The sequence below is a fragment of the Dendronephthya gigantea genome, unplaced genomic scaffold (assembly GCF_004324835.1).
Source record: "Dendronephthya gigantea isolate DGI-Jeju-01 unplaced genomic scaffold, DenGig_1.0 000013F, whole genome shotgun sequence".
Lineage (NCBI taxonomy): Eukaryota > Metazoa > Cnidaria > Anthozoa > Malacalcyonacea > Nephtheidae > Dendronephthya > Dendronephthya gigantea.
Window position 1 is genome coordinate 1,408,984 of NW_021163023.1, and position 15,936 is coordinate 1,424,919.

Consider the following 15,936-nt stretch of genomic DNA (forward strand, 5'->3'; position numbering starts at 1 on the left):
GAGGGACACAATCATGGCGTGCTGTAAGAACCCATAGCGTAAGTTAAGGCTTTGTGGTTATCCTGGGCCTGGGAGGATAGTATATTGTAATTTACAGTTGGTACGGTATTTAGTAGACATTTTTTCTTGATGCAATGTCAATTATATTGTATCGAGGTGACAACAGCATCATGATCAGAATAATAAACGTGTACTAGAGAATTTCTAATTGTGTGGAACGAAGTAAAATAATACATTTACATTATTATCACAATTCACAAAATTTAAAAATATACATCGCACCAAGGAATATGCATGTAAATGTTGCACCGTAAATGTATAATGTCTTCTGTGCATATATATTTTGCATCCTTCGTATTGTTTGTAAAATGTGGTTTGTGATTTTGTATTGTCGGATAATTATATTTCGTCATGCATTACTGGGTCAAGTGCGCAATGCATTCTGGGTCATCAAGGTCCAAAACGCGACCTACACACGACGAAACCTAGACTCATGCTTTCCTAGAGCACGAGTAATGAATATGAATTATTTGGAGAAATTGACTGTACTTCGGTATACCCCCAGTTGCCTGGGAGGATACCTCTTTGGAAGGAGGGGGCGGGGGGGGGGGGGCGCACTTACGTGGTGCCCCGTATTCTGTGTTAGCGAGGAATTGTTTCGGATTACGAACTTTTAACAAACTGCTTTTTAAAGTACCATATCTTTTGCCTCGTGCTCCATGCAGATTTTCACCCCCCCTGCCTTCTCTACGCTACTGTAGATAATAGTTTTTTCTATGAAAACGGCTCTTTTTCTATGAATCGCATTTATTAATAAATCAAGACTGTACTATATAGATTCTACCTGAACCAACAACATGTTGTGTAAAAAGGTCTTTATAACAAGGATATTCAGTTAAATGTAAAAAAATCCATGCAATGCTCAACGGGAGCTAATTTGGATTTATAGATAAGAACTACTGCACATTCTGCTAAACTATTATCACGCTAATAATATAAATTATATAAAAGTATTACTTGACAACAGTGCAAAAACACTCCTGAGAAAAACTCACTCGTGCATGTTATATCCAAACTGCACTCGAAACCATGCTATTACCTATACTAATTGGCATAGGATCGAGAATCACCTCGATAAAACAACCTCGCAAATTATTAAAACACCTTAAACAGTATTCAACGTCTTGTCGATTTTTGACGAAAGGATTCGGAAAGTGTCGCGAGATACACGGCGACTTGCGAAGCTGTAAATGATGCTACCGACCATCAAAGTTGCTACCGACCGTCTACGAAATACAAATCCACGGCGTTGCTTTATTGTCGCTTGATGCGACTGGTTCTGTCGCCCTTGTGTCGAATTTTTGTCGCTCCAAATTTCCCCTTCAAGGACAAACTTGGGCTGTCCCCTCCCCCCTCTACTATACTATTGTGATAATTACTTTAAAATTAGCTATGTTCTGTCATACTTGTGTCGCTCCAAATTCTCCCTTCAAGGACAAACTTGGGCTAGGAACTACGAAGGATTCATCATTTCAAACAAACGTCGTGTTTGTTGTCTATAATTGCTCGCTGTGTTCCTTGTGGTGTTGCTAAATAAGGAATTCCCCAATGCTTCGTGAGCGTAAGGTCTATCATCAATCTTGTGATTAATCAGCCACGACACAAACCTACGAGCTGTGGGATTACCAAGTTTTTCCAAATTGACAGGATTATCCTCTAAAATATTTTTCATTCGATCTAATGCAGATCCAAAAGGATGTTCGCCTTTGGTTAACACGTAAAAAGCAATCATACCCGCGACATGGACATCTGATTTTCTTTTGAAACGACCCTTTTCGTTTTTCTTTATGGCTTCGATTACTTCCGGTGGCATCCATCCGTGAGTGCCTTTAGCATCTGTTTCAACTGTCGTTTCATCGTCATTTAGAACGCGGCTTATCCCAAAGTCTGCCAATTTCATGCGACCTTCGATATCAACCAGGACGTTTGATGGTTTTAGATCTCTGTGCAATATTCCTTTACCATGAAGAAAGTCAAGTCCGGATAGAATTTCCCTAATCATTCGTGGACCTTGCCTTTGTAGATGTTCAATACTGCATGCTTTAACAAGTTCCTTCAAGGTTTCTTCGCAAAGATCAACAATAAGATACATGAAGGTATCGTCACGGTGTAAATGTCGATATTTCACTATAAATGAAGAGTTTGTTTCAATGAGACTCATGATTTCCTTTTCGTTTTCAACTGTTTCATCCTCATTTTGCACCAAAATTCTCTTAACAGCAACTTCACTTCCATCCTTCATGAGACCAACATAGACACAAGAAAAACCACCATCGCCAATTTTGAATTGATTATTTGCGACAAAAGCCTGCATCGGTGATTGAGTCTATGAACGAAAAAGCACAAATTATCTTGTGTGAAAAGTTAAGAGCAAAAACGATTTGAGCATTGTTATCAGTGAAGGCAAATAGTCAAATCTCAGTTACTAAGGCGTATTTCATACGAAGTCGTTGAATTCCGAGAGAGCTTCACGGAATGGCCGCCATGTTGTCGTTTACATGATATTTTAGCTGATAGACGGGGGCGTAGGAAGCATCCAGTGATTGGCGGCACCAGCTTCCTGGGGCACTTTTAGTTAATAAAAAGGGCAGCTAAAACTATGTATAGGTACGGTTTGATTGCCAAAGCTCCAAGGACACCACTAGTGTGGATTATATTTATGCTCTACAAAAAGATTTGGTCACGTGTGAGTGACCACACATACGTATGAAACAATAAGGGCACCTTCGATTTTATAATATTATTTTCAGCCGCATTAGCTTCTCCAAAAAGGCATTTTTCATCACAAAAAGGGCACTTTTTGTCCCTTGAAAAATTTTAGGGTCGCACGTGCCCCCTGTGCCCCCCCCCCCGGGCTCCTACGCCCCTGCAGATAGACATATTTCGAATTATCAAGTATAGCTTGTACGGCTCGGTTTTAAAATATCTTGTGTATGTTTGAAACATTACCTCTTTTAACTGGTTACAATTCATTTTTTTCAACATCTGAATCTTCTCACGATGATTTACTGATCTTTTGAGGATCGTTGTAATTTCATCACGACCAAGGTGAATACTCCATTCAAGAAGACTCATTTGTCTTCCTTCAACAAAAAATGTTCCAGCTCTCCACACAGCGATGTTCTTTTCCAACAGAAGATTGACCAAAGCAACTGAATTTTTCTCAACTGCCATCTTCACAAGAGTGTAAGGGTGAAGAGTCACGTCAGCACCCTTTTCAACTAAATACTTGACAATTTCGAATCTATCAAACGTAACAGCAGCGTGCAGCGCTGTCCACCCGTTAGTATTTTTGTTATTCACCATTTCTAGCCAACTCGCAAAAACAGCATAGTTCAGCACTGTCCTCCCTTTAGTATTCTTGCTATTCACATCAGCGCCATGTTCAACAAGATATTTCACTATTTCTAGCGTGCCTTTAGTAACAGCATAGTGAAGCACTGTCACACCGTCAGTACCCTTGCCATTTACATCAGCGCCATGTTCAAGAAGATATTTCACTATTTCTAGGGTACCTTTAGTAACAGCATCGTGCAGCACTGTCCATCCGTATGCAACCTTGCCATTTACATCAGCGCCATGTTCAACAAGATATTTCACTATTTCTACCTCACCATTATTAACAGCGTAGTGAAGCACTGTCCCACTGTCAGTACCCTTGCCATTTACATCAGCGCCATGTTCAACAAGATATTTCACCATTTCTACCTCACCTTTATTAACAGCATAGTGAAGCACTGTCCATGCGTATGCACCCTTGCCATTTACATCAGCGCCATGTTCAACAAGATATTTCACCATTTCTAGCCTACCTTTAATAACAGCGTAATTCAGCGCTGTCCACCCTTTGTTATCCTTGTCATTTACATCAGCGCCACATTGTTCAACAAAATATTTGACAATGTTTGTTTCACCAACATGAACAGCATGATGTAAAGCAGTTTTACCCCAATCATCTTTGCACTTTAAATCAGCACCACAATGTTTAACCAAAAACTTTACAATTGCTAATGATGGAGACTGCATTGGACTCTGAGAAGCTATTCCATCGTGTCGAAGACGTTTCGAGCCATATTCGCGGACATTTGTATTTCTACTTGATTCTTGCTCCATATCAATTTCCATTTTAAACGTTAAGAACAACCAGCCCAGTGGTGAAGTTTAGTGAGTATCGTTGGGAATAGTTGTGGTTCGACTTTAGAAGAGAAAGAGAAATTTTACTCAGAGTTTAAAACAATTATATTCTTTATGGACCAAATGGTTTACAACTAGTTATCTAATCATCGTGTGTAATTGTTGTAAAATGTTTTATTCGTGCTCGGCCTTTTTATTCGTAGCCTGAGCACTAATAAAATTGGATTCGAGACTTCGAGTACCAATTTTAGCCGTGCCCGCCCGCCGCAGTGTTTCCACAATGCAGGAAATTTCCTGTTTGCAGGAAAATTTACTGCCAAAAAGGACAAAATCAGGATAAAGGAAAATTCAGGACATCTAGAAAAATTCGGGGAATCTAAGGAGATTCTTAAAAACGATTAAAATACACTAATAAGTTCTAATTACTGGACTGCTTTGGGTTTGGGTGTGGTTTGTAGCAGTGCATTTGGTAGGGTCTGCGTTTTTGGACAAATCAGGCTAATTACTACAAATCGACATTGTCTATATTGTCATAAATCGGCAGTCGGCAATCCTGTGCAGAAGAAGGCGGTTTGTTATATTTTTATTCAACATGAAAATAAAAGTGTTAGGGTTCTGTAGAGGTTTTCCTTAGTCTTTATTTACTACATATTTTACATACTACACGCCTAGTCAGCACGTTCTCCAAAGACCCCAAATCCCTCGTGGTCATCCGGGTTACTAGATTAACCACGTGACCTAACTACGTATAATATCAATACACTACATCCCTCCCCAAATTAGAAAATGCAAAGAGACGAAGTTCAAAGCTCAGGACTTAAACGTTCCGACGCTAGAGTACGCTAAAAGTTCAAAATAAGTATGAATTCAACTCTAACACAACGCTCTGAATAAATGTCTTAGAAGTTATATATATATAGTTTCTATCAAGTTCAATGACTATTCGAATTGTCCTCCGTTTCACCACTGCAGCTGTGCACCATATCTGAGAGGATGCCTTCGCGCTCGTCGGGGGTAGCGATGTACCTCGGGGGCTTCAAACTCAGATACCTCAGGTTGACACACTGGATCAGCGAAATCCTCGTCATCACTTGACTCTTCATCGTGATCTTGGGTCGGTGCTTTCTTAAAGTACGATGAGTTGCGGATAACTGTTCCGTTTCTATTGCTTGCTGTCACCATCGAACCATTCTTTGAAATAACGACGTACGGCTCGAGTCGGTATGGAGTATCTCGCTTTCTCTTTGAATCGTCGCGTTTGACGAACACTGTGTCACCTTTCTCAATTGTGGACGGTTGAACATACGCTTTGGCGTCGGCGTATTTCTTCATCTTCGATTTTGCTTTACGATCATTTTCTCGTATTGTTGACTCTTGTTGGCTTGCTTTAAACTCCGTACATTTCTTGTTTCCAATTCTTGCGCTCGACATTCGCAGTCTTGATTACTTTCTTGACCGTTCGTACGAATCGTTCGACCTCGCCATTCGCTCTTGGCCATCGAGGGGTTACCTTCCGGTGTTTAAAACCGAGGGTCCGTGCAAAAGATTGAAATGCACTGCTGTTGAATGGCGGTCCGTTGTCCGTCTTGACCACGTCTGGTATGCCAAATTCAGAGAATACTTTGTCTACTATTGGAATAACCGTACTTGCTGAAGTAGACTTGACAGTTTCGACAACGGGGTATCTGGAGTAATCATCCGTAATTATCAGAAGGTATTCTTTGGTTGGAAGCTCGGCAAAGTCCATGCTGACTTCTGGCCAAACTTTCCTCTCCACCATTTTGTCAATGCCAGGAAACCACACCTTTTCGTGTAGCAATGAAATCGTTTTGACCACTCCCTAAAGACCTTGGGCTAAGTTGATTAAGTGATCTTGTAGCTTCTTGGGTATAGCTATTCTTGTTCCACGAAGGATAACCTGAGGATTCACGTTTGCCGTCAGTTCGTCCTTTACTTTCCGCCATGCTACAAAATCTGCTGTATCTATGCCAGGTTGCTTTGATCCTTCGTGCACTGTGTTTGTTCTTATCGCCGTCATTATTGCTTTTAGTGTTGCATCGGTTTCGGTAGCCTCTTCAATCTCTTGAACTGTTAGCGCGTTTGGCGTTGAGGTTATGGCGATAAAATTGACGTACTCTTCGGTGATCTTTTCTTCTCGGCTGACAGCAGTGGAATGTTTCGAGGGATGGCGTGATAGGTAATCGGCCGGGTTCCCTTCGCCTTTCCGGTAGTGGACTGTGATCTGATACGGCTGGAACCTGAGGGCCCATCTCTCAATTCTCGGAGGGGGTTTTGAGCTTGGGTTGCCAAAAATGGACACTAGGGGTTTGTGATCCGTGTAGACGGTGACAGGTTTGCCATAGATATAAAGATGCAGATGTTCGCAGGCCCAAACGATGGCGAGGGCCTCGCGTTCCGTCTGGCTATAGCGTTGTTCGGTTGCTGTCAAGGACCGACTTGCGTAGGTGATGATGTGGTTGGTTCCGGTTTCAGTGTTTTTCTGCGAGAGAATGGCTGCCAGGCCAACAGGACTTGCATCAACCGAGAGTTTGGTGTCCTTGGTGGGATCGAAGTAGGCTGTGACCGGTGCTTTGACGAGGGCATCTTTGAGCTCGTTAACTGCGTGATCATGCTGCTGTGTCCACTCCCAGGGTTGGTCTTTGTGGGTTAACTTGCGTAACGGTTCGGTCTTCGTTGCGTAATCTGGAATGAACCTGGCACAATAGTTGGTCATTCCCAATAGGCTTCGAACTTCGGACGCAGAGGTTGATGTTTGCAGGTTGGTGATTTCTTCAATCTTCTTGGGGTCAGGTGTGATACCGTCTCCAGAGAAGACATAGCCAAAGAACTCGACTTTGGTTTTGCCGAATTCACACGTGCGTTTGTTGAGGGTGAGGCCACGTTCTTTGAGCCGCTGAAAGACTGCCTCAAGGCTGTGATCATGGTCACTCTGCGTCTTGCCAAAGACCAAGATGTCGTCGCTAATATTGAACGCCCCGGGGATGCCTTCAAGGGTTTCTCGGATCACGTTTTGAAAGATTTCAGCCGCACTCGAAATGCCAAAATTAAACTCCAGTATCGCATCAAGCCCAGGTGTGTTCCAAACGTAGTGATGTATCGTGATTCAGGCGCCAACTCGAGTTGATTGTAGCCTTGGTTGAGATCCAGTTTGCTGAATATTTTGGCTCCGTTCAAGTCACCGATGATCTCCTTGATGGTAGGTGTCACATGACGTTCCCGCTTAATGGCTTGATTCGCCTGGCGCATATTTACACAAACGCGGACTTGTCCAGGGGACTTTGGTTTAGGTGCCACCACGATAGGCGATACCCACGGTGTAGGGCCTTCGATTCGTTCAACAACTCCAAGTTCCTCGTCACATTTGAGCTGTCTCTCCAGCTGCTGGCGTACGTGAAACGGTACTCTTCGATGAGGCTGGACGACAGGCTGGACATTTTCATCAATGTGAAGCTTTATTAGGTACCCTTTCAACTTTCCTAGACCATGGAATAGCTCGTCATGCTCTCTGTCTAATTTCTCGATTCTTGAGGAAATACTGCCGTTGACATTGTGCACTGCTTTCAAAAGTCCGAGTTCCTGAGACGTTCTCCAGCTAAGCAATGAACCACCCGATCCTTTGACTACATAGATTTTGGCTTCGATGTATGTTGACTTGAACTTCAAATCAGTGGTAAACTTCCCTAAGACTGTAAGAGATTCACTTGACTTGTAAGGATATATTTTTACTGTTGTTTTCTGAAGCTCAGGGGGGTTTGATAACGCTCAATAATCTTTCTCATCCAACACATTTACACTTGCACCAGAATCAGCCATGATTGTCATTGGAGTGTCTTGAATGCTAACTTTGAACAAGTGTTGCAATTGTTCTTTACCAGAGCCAATGACAGAAAATGCATAACCAATATCATCCGATTCTTCTGAACTGGCGTCTTCGTCAACTATGGGTTGAATATCACGTTTCTGATGCCTAGGTTCGTTTCGCTTACTATACTTTTTGGATCTACATACAGCTCGGATGTGGATATCCTTTGCCACAGTTCCGACATTTGCGACTATCGCCGGGTGTTTTATTCCGGTCGCGTGAATTCTCGCCGTTTGACTTCCGGTCAACATATTTCGATTTCAAGTGTTCTGTGGCGTGTTTCTTCGCCAATTTATTGATATCTGGCTTGCCTTCGATGTTGTCTGCTTGAGACTTTGACATTTCCATGGCTTTACCGGCGTCCAGTAGCTGTGTTAAGGTCATTTCGTGGTTTTGTAGTGCTTTCATGCAAGTTTGTGCGACAAACAACTCTGTACGATTTGTGTTTTGATCTCTATGTCCGTGTCTGCAAATTCACAAGTGATAGCTAGCCGTCGCAAACGAGTGTGAAACGCTAGTATATTCTCGTCGCTTTCTTGCTTGGCTTTACGAAATACATATACCTCGTATTCTCCATTCTTCTTGGGAGTAAAATAGTTTGTAAGTGCCGTAACAGCCTTTGCGAACGGATTTTCGTCTTCTCCAGCATTTGTATTGGGCAGTGTTTCGAATATTTCATTCACGCTTTCTCTAGCATAGTGCAACAAAAGAGCTCTTCGTCTTTTGGCGTCGTCTACAGCTAATGCTAGCAGAAGATTTCTGAAACGAGTGAGCCATTTCTTCCAGCGAGTATCCACTGCTCCGTCTGAGTGAACATCGAATTCAGCGAAATGGGGTAAAGCCACTGCCATATTCTCCGTTTTTCTTTCGATTTTGTTTGACTTGTTATTGTATGTACCAGTTTGTGTTATTGTAGGGACCTAGATCCCATATCCTCGTCGCCAATTTAGAGGTTTTCCTTAGTCTTTATTTAGTACATATATTACATACTACACGCCTATTCAGCTCGTTCCCCAAAGACCCCACATCCCTCGTGGTCATCCGGGTTACTAGATTAACCACGTGATTTAACTACGTATAATATCAATATACAACAGGTTCTCTGACAGTTGTGAGCGGTTCTTCTTTGCCTTTCATGAAAAATAAGTATATTCTAATAGCGAAAAAACATTAAAAATGTTGGAAATTTTGCAGGAAAAATCAGATTATTGGCAGGAGATTTTAGGAAATTTTAAAAAGAGATCGAGAAGGTTTGTAATTTCATTGTGGAAACACGTTCCGTGCCAACAAACGGCTTTAAACAAAATACTTCTACTTCAAATAAAATATAGGGCTCTGAGGTTAACATAAACGGCTTAACGCTGCTTAACTCACTGATATAATAATATTCGTGTAGTGTGGCAATCACACGGGAATGTGACACACAAACCTCGCACAAATGACAAATATATGCTACTCGTCTCGATCATATGATTTCTAGTCGCTTCTGAGTTCTGCCGTGCTGAAGCAAATCATTGTGATTATAATCTACTTACCTACTTTCAGTGGTTTATATAAGTTCTACATCATGATAAAGATTCTCGTTACAGCATCGAAAATGAAACAAATATATCGGATAAAAATCTCTGTCGTCAAAATCAACTATCGTCTGTGGTATTTCACACCAGTAAGATGCAATTTCCGCTTTGCAGCTCGAGTTACAGATTAAACCCTCTCACCTCCGCAGAGGCTTCGAATGCAAATGCGTTAGATTTTTAAAGATGAGCGCCGCTGAAATTAGAAACGCGGGCGAGGGTCTGCGGAGGAGAAAGGATTAGACCTGCATGGAGCATCTAAACACCACAAAGATTCTACGTGCTTCAATTATATATTTTTACTCTTCGTCAGCAAAAGAAGTGTAAATAAAAACAATCACCGAGTCTCTACTGCTTCTAGCTCTATCTTAACACCTTCCTTCCATACAGCATAAGTCATGTCGCAGGCGATACAGTGTCCATTAAATCTGGGACTATTTACAGTTAGTCTCTAGCAAAATCGTTCTTGCAACGAACAAATATAATCCAATAATTTTAAAGACGTTGTGACAAATGGCTAGTTAGCCTAGTTTGTTCTCGATTGTCCAAACAGCTTTTTTAAAGTCATCTCGGTAACCTGGCTCATGTGAACAGCCCCTCAGTTATGAAATCTTTCTTTCAAATAGTGTACAATATATTGCAGACTGTAATATTGAGGTTCTACTTGAACCAACCACACGTCGTGTTGAGGATATTTTATAGGTAAAAAATATGTATATTTATTCTAACTGGAGCTAATTTCAACTTATTAATAAAAACTACAGCACATTCTGCTAAACTATTATCACGATGATTGAAATAGGATTGAGAATCACGTCGATAGAGCAAATTCGCAAATGATTAAAACACATTCTTGTCGATTTTTTGATTCGGAAAGTGTCGCGAAATGCACGGCGACTTCCGAAGCTGTAAATGATGCTACCGACCATCAAAGTTGCTACCGACCGTTTACGAAATGCTAATCCACGGCGGCCGCGTTCAGCATTTCTTTATTGTCGCCTGATGCGACTTGTTCTGTCGCCCTTGTGTCGAATTTTTGTCGCTCCATGTTTCCCTTTCAAGGAAAAACTTGGGTTGTCCCCTCCCCCCTCTACTATACTATTGTGATAATTATTTTAAAATTAGCTATGTTCTGTCGCCCTTGTGTCGCTCAAAAGTTCCCCTTCAAGGACAAACTGCGGCTGTCCCTCCCCCCTCTACTATATTATTGTGATAATTATTTTGAAATTAGCTATGTTCTGTCGCCCTTGTGTCGCTCAAAGGTTCCCTCTTCAAGGACAAAATTAGGCTAGGAAGGATTCATAATCTAAAACAAACGTCGTGGTTGGTTGTTTGATTGCTCGCTGTGTTCCTTGTGGTTTGCTTAATAAGGAATCCCTCAATACTTCGTGAGCGCGAGGTCTATCATCAATCTTGTGATTAATCAACCACGACACAAACCTACGAGCTTCGTGGTCACCAAGTTTCTCCAAATTGACAGGATTATTCTCTGAAATATTTTTCATTCGATCTAATTCAGATCCAAAAGGATGTTCACCTTTGGTCAACACGTAAAAAGCAATCATACCCGCGACATGGACATCTGATTTTCTTTTGAAACGACCCTTTTCGTTTCTCTTTATGGCTTCAATTACTTCCGGTGGCATCCATCCGCGAGTACCTTTAGCGAATGTTTCAACTGTCGTTTCATCTTCATTTAGAACGCGGCTTATTCCAAAATCTGCCAATTTCATGCGACCTTCGATATCAACCAGGACGTTTGATGGTTTTAGATCTCTGTGCAATATTCCTTTACCATGAAGAAATTCAAGTCCTGATAGAATTTCCCTAATCATTCGTGGACCGTGCTCTTGTACATGTTCAATACTGGATGCTTGAACAAGTTTCCTCAAGGTTTCTTCGCAAAGATCAACAATAAGATACATGAAGGTATCGTCACGGTGAAAATGTCGATATTTCACTATAAATGGAGAGTTTGTTTCAATAAGACTCATGATTTCCTTTTCGTTTTCAACTGTTTCATCCTCATTTTGTACTAAAATTCTCTTAACAGCAACTTCACTTCCATCCTTCATGAGACCAACATACACACAAGAAAAACCACCAGCACCAATTTTGAATTGATTCTTTGCGACAAAAGCCTGCATCGGTGCTTCAGTCTATGGACGAAAAAACGCAAATTATCTTGTGTGAAAAGTTAAGAGCAAAAACATTTGAGCATTGTTATTAGTGAAGGCAAAGAGTCGAATCTCAGTTACTAAGGCGTTTTTCATACTAAGTTGTTACCATGGACACCCCATTCCGAGACAGCTTCACAGAATGGCTGCCATGTTGTCGTTTGCATGATATTTTAGCAGATAGACGGGGGTGTAGGAAGCAACCAGAGATTGGGGGGGCACCAGCTTCCAGGGCAACCTCGTACCCAGGGTCTTTACTCTGGGTCTTTACTCTGGGTACGAGGTTGCTTCCAGGGCATTTTTGGTTAATAAAAAGGGTAGCTAAAAATATGTATAAGGACGGTTTGATTGCAAGGACACCACTGTTGTGGTTTATATTTATGCTCTACAAAAAGATTTGAGCACGTGTGAGTGGCTACGCATACGTATGAAACAACAAGGACACTTTTGATTTTAAAATATTATTTTCAGCCGCATTAGCTTCTCCAAAAAGGCATTTTTCATCACAAAGAGGCACTTTTTGTCCCTTGAAAAATTTTGGGGTTGCACGTGCCCCCGGTGCCCCTCCCGGGTTCCTACGCCCCTGCAGATAGACATATTTCGAATTATCAAGTATAGCTTATACGGCTCGGTTTTAAATATCTCGTGTATGTTTGAAACATTACCTCTTTTAACTGGTTGCAATTCATTGTTTTCAACATCTGAATCTTCTCACGATGATTTACGGAGCTTTTGAGGATAGTTGTAATTTCATCATGACCATGGTGAATACTCCATTCAAGAAGACTCATTTGTCTTCCTTCAACAAGAAATGTTCCAGCTCTCCACACAGCGATGTTCTTTTCCAATACAAGATTGACCAAAGCAACTGAGTTTTTCACAACAGCCATCTTGAGGATGTCAATGCCAAGAGTGTGAGTGTGAAGAGTCACGTCAGCACCCTTTTCAACTAAATACTTGACAATCTGTAATATATTAAGCCTAACAGCAACGTGCAGCACTGTCCACCCATGAGTATTCTTGCTATTCACATCAGCGCCCTTTTCAACCAGATATTTCACTATTATTAGCCTACCTTTAGTAATAGCATCGTGAAGCACTGTCCATCCGTATTTATTCTTGCCATTTACATCAGCGCCATGTTCAACAAGATATTTAACCATTTCTAGCGAACCTTTATTAACAGCATAGTGAAGCATTGTCCGACCGTCAAGACCCTTGCCATTTACATCAGCGCCCTGTTCAACAAGATATTTAACCATTTCCAGCAAACCTTCAGTAACGGCGTATTTGAGCGCTGTCCGCCCTATTTTATCCTTGCCATTTACATCAGCGCCATGTTCAACAAGATATTTCACTATTTCTAGGGTGCCTTTAGTAACAGCATGGTGAAGCACTGTCCATCCGTATGCACCCTTGTCATTTACATTAGTGCCATGTTCAACAAGATATTTCACTATTTCTGGGGTACCGTTTTTAACAGCATCATGAAGCACTGTCCATGGATTAATATCCATGCCATTTACATCAGCGCCATGTTCAACAAGATATTTAACCATTTCTAGCAAACCTTCAGTAACAGCGTAGTTCAGCACTGTCCTCTCATTTTTATCCTTGGCATTTACATCAGCGCCACATTGTTCAACAAAATATTTAACAATTTCTGTCTCGCCAACATGAACAGCATGATGTAAAACAGTTTTGCCCGACTCATCTTTACAACTTAAGTCGGCACCACAATATTTAACCAAAAACTTCACAATTGCTAATGATGAAGACTGCATTGGACTCTGAGAAGCTATTTCATCGTCTCGAAGATGTTTCGAACCATATTCACAGACACTTGTACTTCCACTTGCTTCTTGCTTCTTATCCATTTTTACTATAAACGTTAAGAACAACCAGCCCAGTGGTGAAGTTTAGTGAGTATCGTTGGGAATAGTTGTGGTTCGACTTTAGAAGAGAAAGAAAAATTTTACTCAGAGTTTAAAACAATTATATTCTTTATGGATCCAAATGGTTTACAACTAGTTATCTAATCGTGTGTAAATGTTGTAAAATGTTTTATCGGTGCTCGGCCTTTGTATTCGTAGCCTGAGCACTAATAAAATTGGATTCGAGACTTTGAGTACCAATTTTAGCAGTGCTTCCATTTGCAAGGAAATTTCCCAGCAAAAGAAAATTCTATTTTAGAAAATTGTGGAAGCCCAGAAATTTATTTTTAGCCGTGCCGTGCCAATAAACGGCTTATATCGTTATTTATAATGGCTTGCAATACTGGTATTTTACTTTAACAAAATACTTCTACTTCAAATAAAAAATAGGTTTCTGAGGTTAACATGAACGCTGCTTGACTCTCTGATATAATGATATTCGTGTAGTGTGGTAATCACACGGGAATGCGACACACAAACCTTGCACAAATATATGCTGCTCGTCTCGATCATATGATTTCTAGTCGCTTCTGAGTTCTGCAGTGCTGAAGCAAATCATTGTGATTATAATCTACTCACCCACTTTCAATGGTTTACACCAAATAGTGCACAAAATATTGCAGACTGTAATATTGAAGTTCAACCTGAACCAACCACACGTCGTGTTAAGCTCTTTATATAAACAAGGAAATTTTAATTATAAACATATATATATAAATTATATATATATATATATATATATATATATATATATATATATATATATATGTTTAAAGAATTTAACACAACGTGTGGTTGGTTAAGGCAGAACTTCGATATTACAGTCTGCAATATATTGTTTCAAAGGTGAACAACATGAACAGTGGTTAATAAACCTAGTGAGTTTCGTTGGGATTAGTCGTTGTTCGATTTTCAGCAAAATTTTACTATTCGCTTGGAAAGAGGCTTTATAGCTGAAGCACAGGAGATCTATCTGTTGAGCTAAACATTTCTTGTGGCTGATTGCTCAGACGACACACTACAGACATTTTTATAGATCAGTAGCTTAGCTTAGCAAAGAAGCACCACTGGAAAATAAATAGTGCAATTATAATAGTGCAATTAGAAGGTGTATATTCATTCGTCCTATGCCTGACTGATTTCTTTGATCAGCGATTGCTTAACTGTGTATAAACAAAGTCATAGATTTATGAATAAACACGCTATTTAAACTTCTAGCGACGGCTCTGTACAAATGCATGAGAAGACGGCAATATTCTCACTAAAATTGTCAGTCGTATTTCAACATTTTTATTCGTCAAGAGGAAAAATCTAAACAAACACGTTTATTGGCTTAGAACGAAATCAAATTTCAGACACACGACGAATAGATTTTCGTCCTTGACAACAGGGCTCACTTTTTACATTCGTTTCTAGCAAGGTTTGGGTTTTTAAAGACCGTTTTTCTTTGCACGTCAAAAACGGTCAGAGCAGTTCTTTTGTATTTTACTACACTCCGCGATTACTTGTGCTTTAAGAACCCAGCATCAAATGAAATATATTGTTATTTATGATTCACTGCAATGCTGAAACTTTAAAGTTCTGTTCACACGATCCAATCTCGTCGGATCCAATTCACTTCTGATGGATGTTTATAGTTTGTTGACTTGCAATATATATATGGGCAGGGAATCAACTAAAACCGATGTACTGCTTTATCAATAACAGACTACATTCTATACATCACAAGTGAATTGATTCTACCAAAATGGAATCGTGTGAAACTTTACCTCAACAAAATACCACCATTTGAGGTAACCCCTCTGAGGTTGACATGAACACTTCTTAACTCACTGATATAGAATTCTTGTAGTTAGTTTAGCAATTTAATAATGCGACACACAATGCATTACACAAATATGCGACTCAACCATAACATCATTTCTAGTCGCTTCTGATTTCTGCAGTGCTGAAGCAAATTACTGTGATTATAATCTACTTACCCACCTTCAATCAGTTCAATGGTTTATGTTCTACATCATAATAAAGAGCGTCGTGCAGCTTCGAGAAGAAACGAATAATTTAGATCAAAATTTTGTCATCTTCGTTTTCGGCAAATCAAAGCTAATCTTAGATCAAAATCAGGTGTTGTCGACAGTGGTCTTTGTTATCAAACAACCACATGCTGTGATGTT

The 15,936-nt window shown here is 40.4% G+C and overlaps 2 protein-coding genes across 3 annotated transcripts; both read right to left on the bottom strand.

The window, feature by feature from the left end:
* Positions 1 to 780: 780 nt before the first annotated feature.
* On the bottom strand, positions 781 to 9,713 carry LOC114519398 (serine/threonine-protein kinase TNNI3K-like). Its single transcript, XM_028539524.1, has 3 exons — positions 9,613 to 9,713; positions 3,010 to 4,255; positions 781 to 2,386 (listed from the first exon to the last, which is right to left on the bottom strand). Exons 2-3 carry the CDS (start codon positions 4,183 to 4,185, stop codon positions 1,514 to 1,516), a joined length of 2,049 nt encoding a protein of 682 aa, XP_028395325.1. The 5' UTR covers positions 4,186 to 4,255; positions 9,613 to 9,713; the 3' UTR covers positions 781 to 1,513.
* Positions 9,714 to 9,996: 283 nt separating this feature from the next.
* On the bottom strand, positions 9,997 to 14,323 carry LOC114519504 (2-5A-dependent ribonuclease-like). Of its 2 annotated transcripts, XM_028539644.1 has the most exons (3): positions 14,243 to 14,323; positions 12,494 to 13,781; positions 9,997 to 11,810 (listed from the first exon to the last, which is right to left on the bottom strand). In XM_028539644.1, exons 2-3 carry the CDS (start codon positions 13,703 to 13,705, stop codon positions 10,935 to 10,937), a joined length of 2,088 nt encoding a protein of 695 aa, XP_028395445.1. In that variant the 5' UTR covers positions 13,706 to 13,781; positions 14,243 to 14,323; the 3' UTR covers positions 9,997 to 10,934. The 2 variants fall into 2 exon arrangements, with proteins under 2 accessions (XP_028395445.1, XP_028395446.1); XM_028539645.1 differs by lacking the exon at positions 14,243 to 14,323 and having other exon boundaries at positions 12,494 to 13,835.
* Positions 14,324 to 15,936: the final 1,613 nt, after the last annotated feature.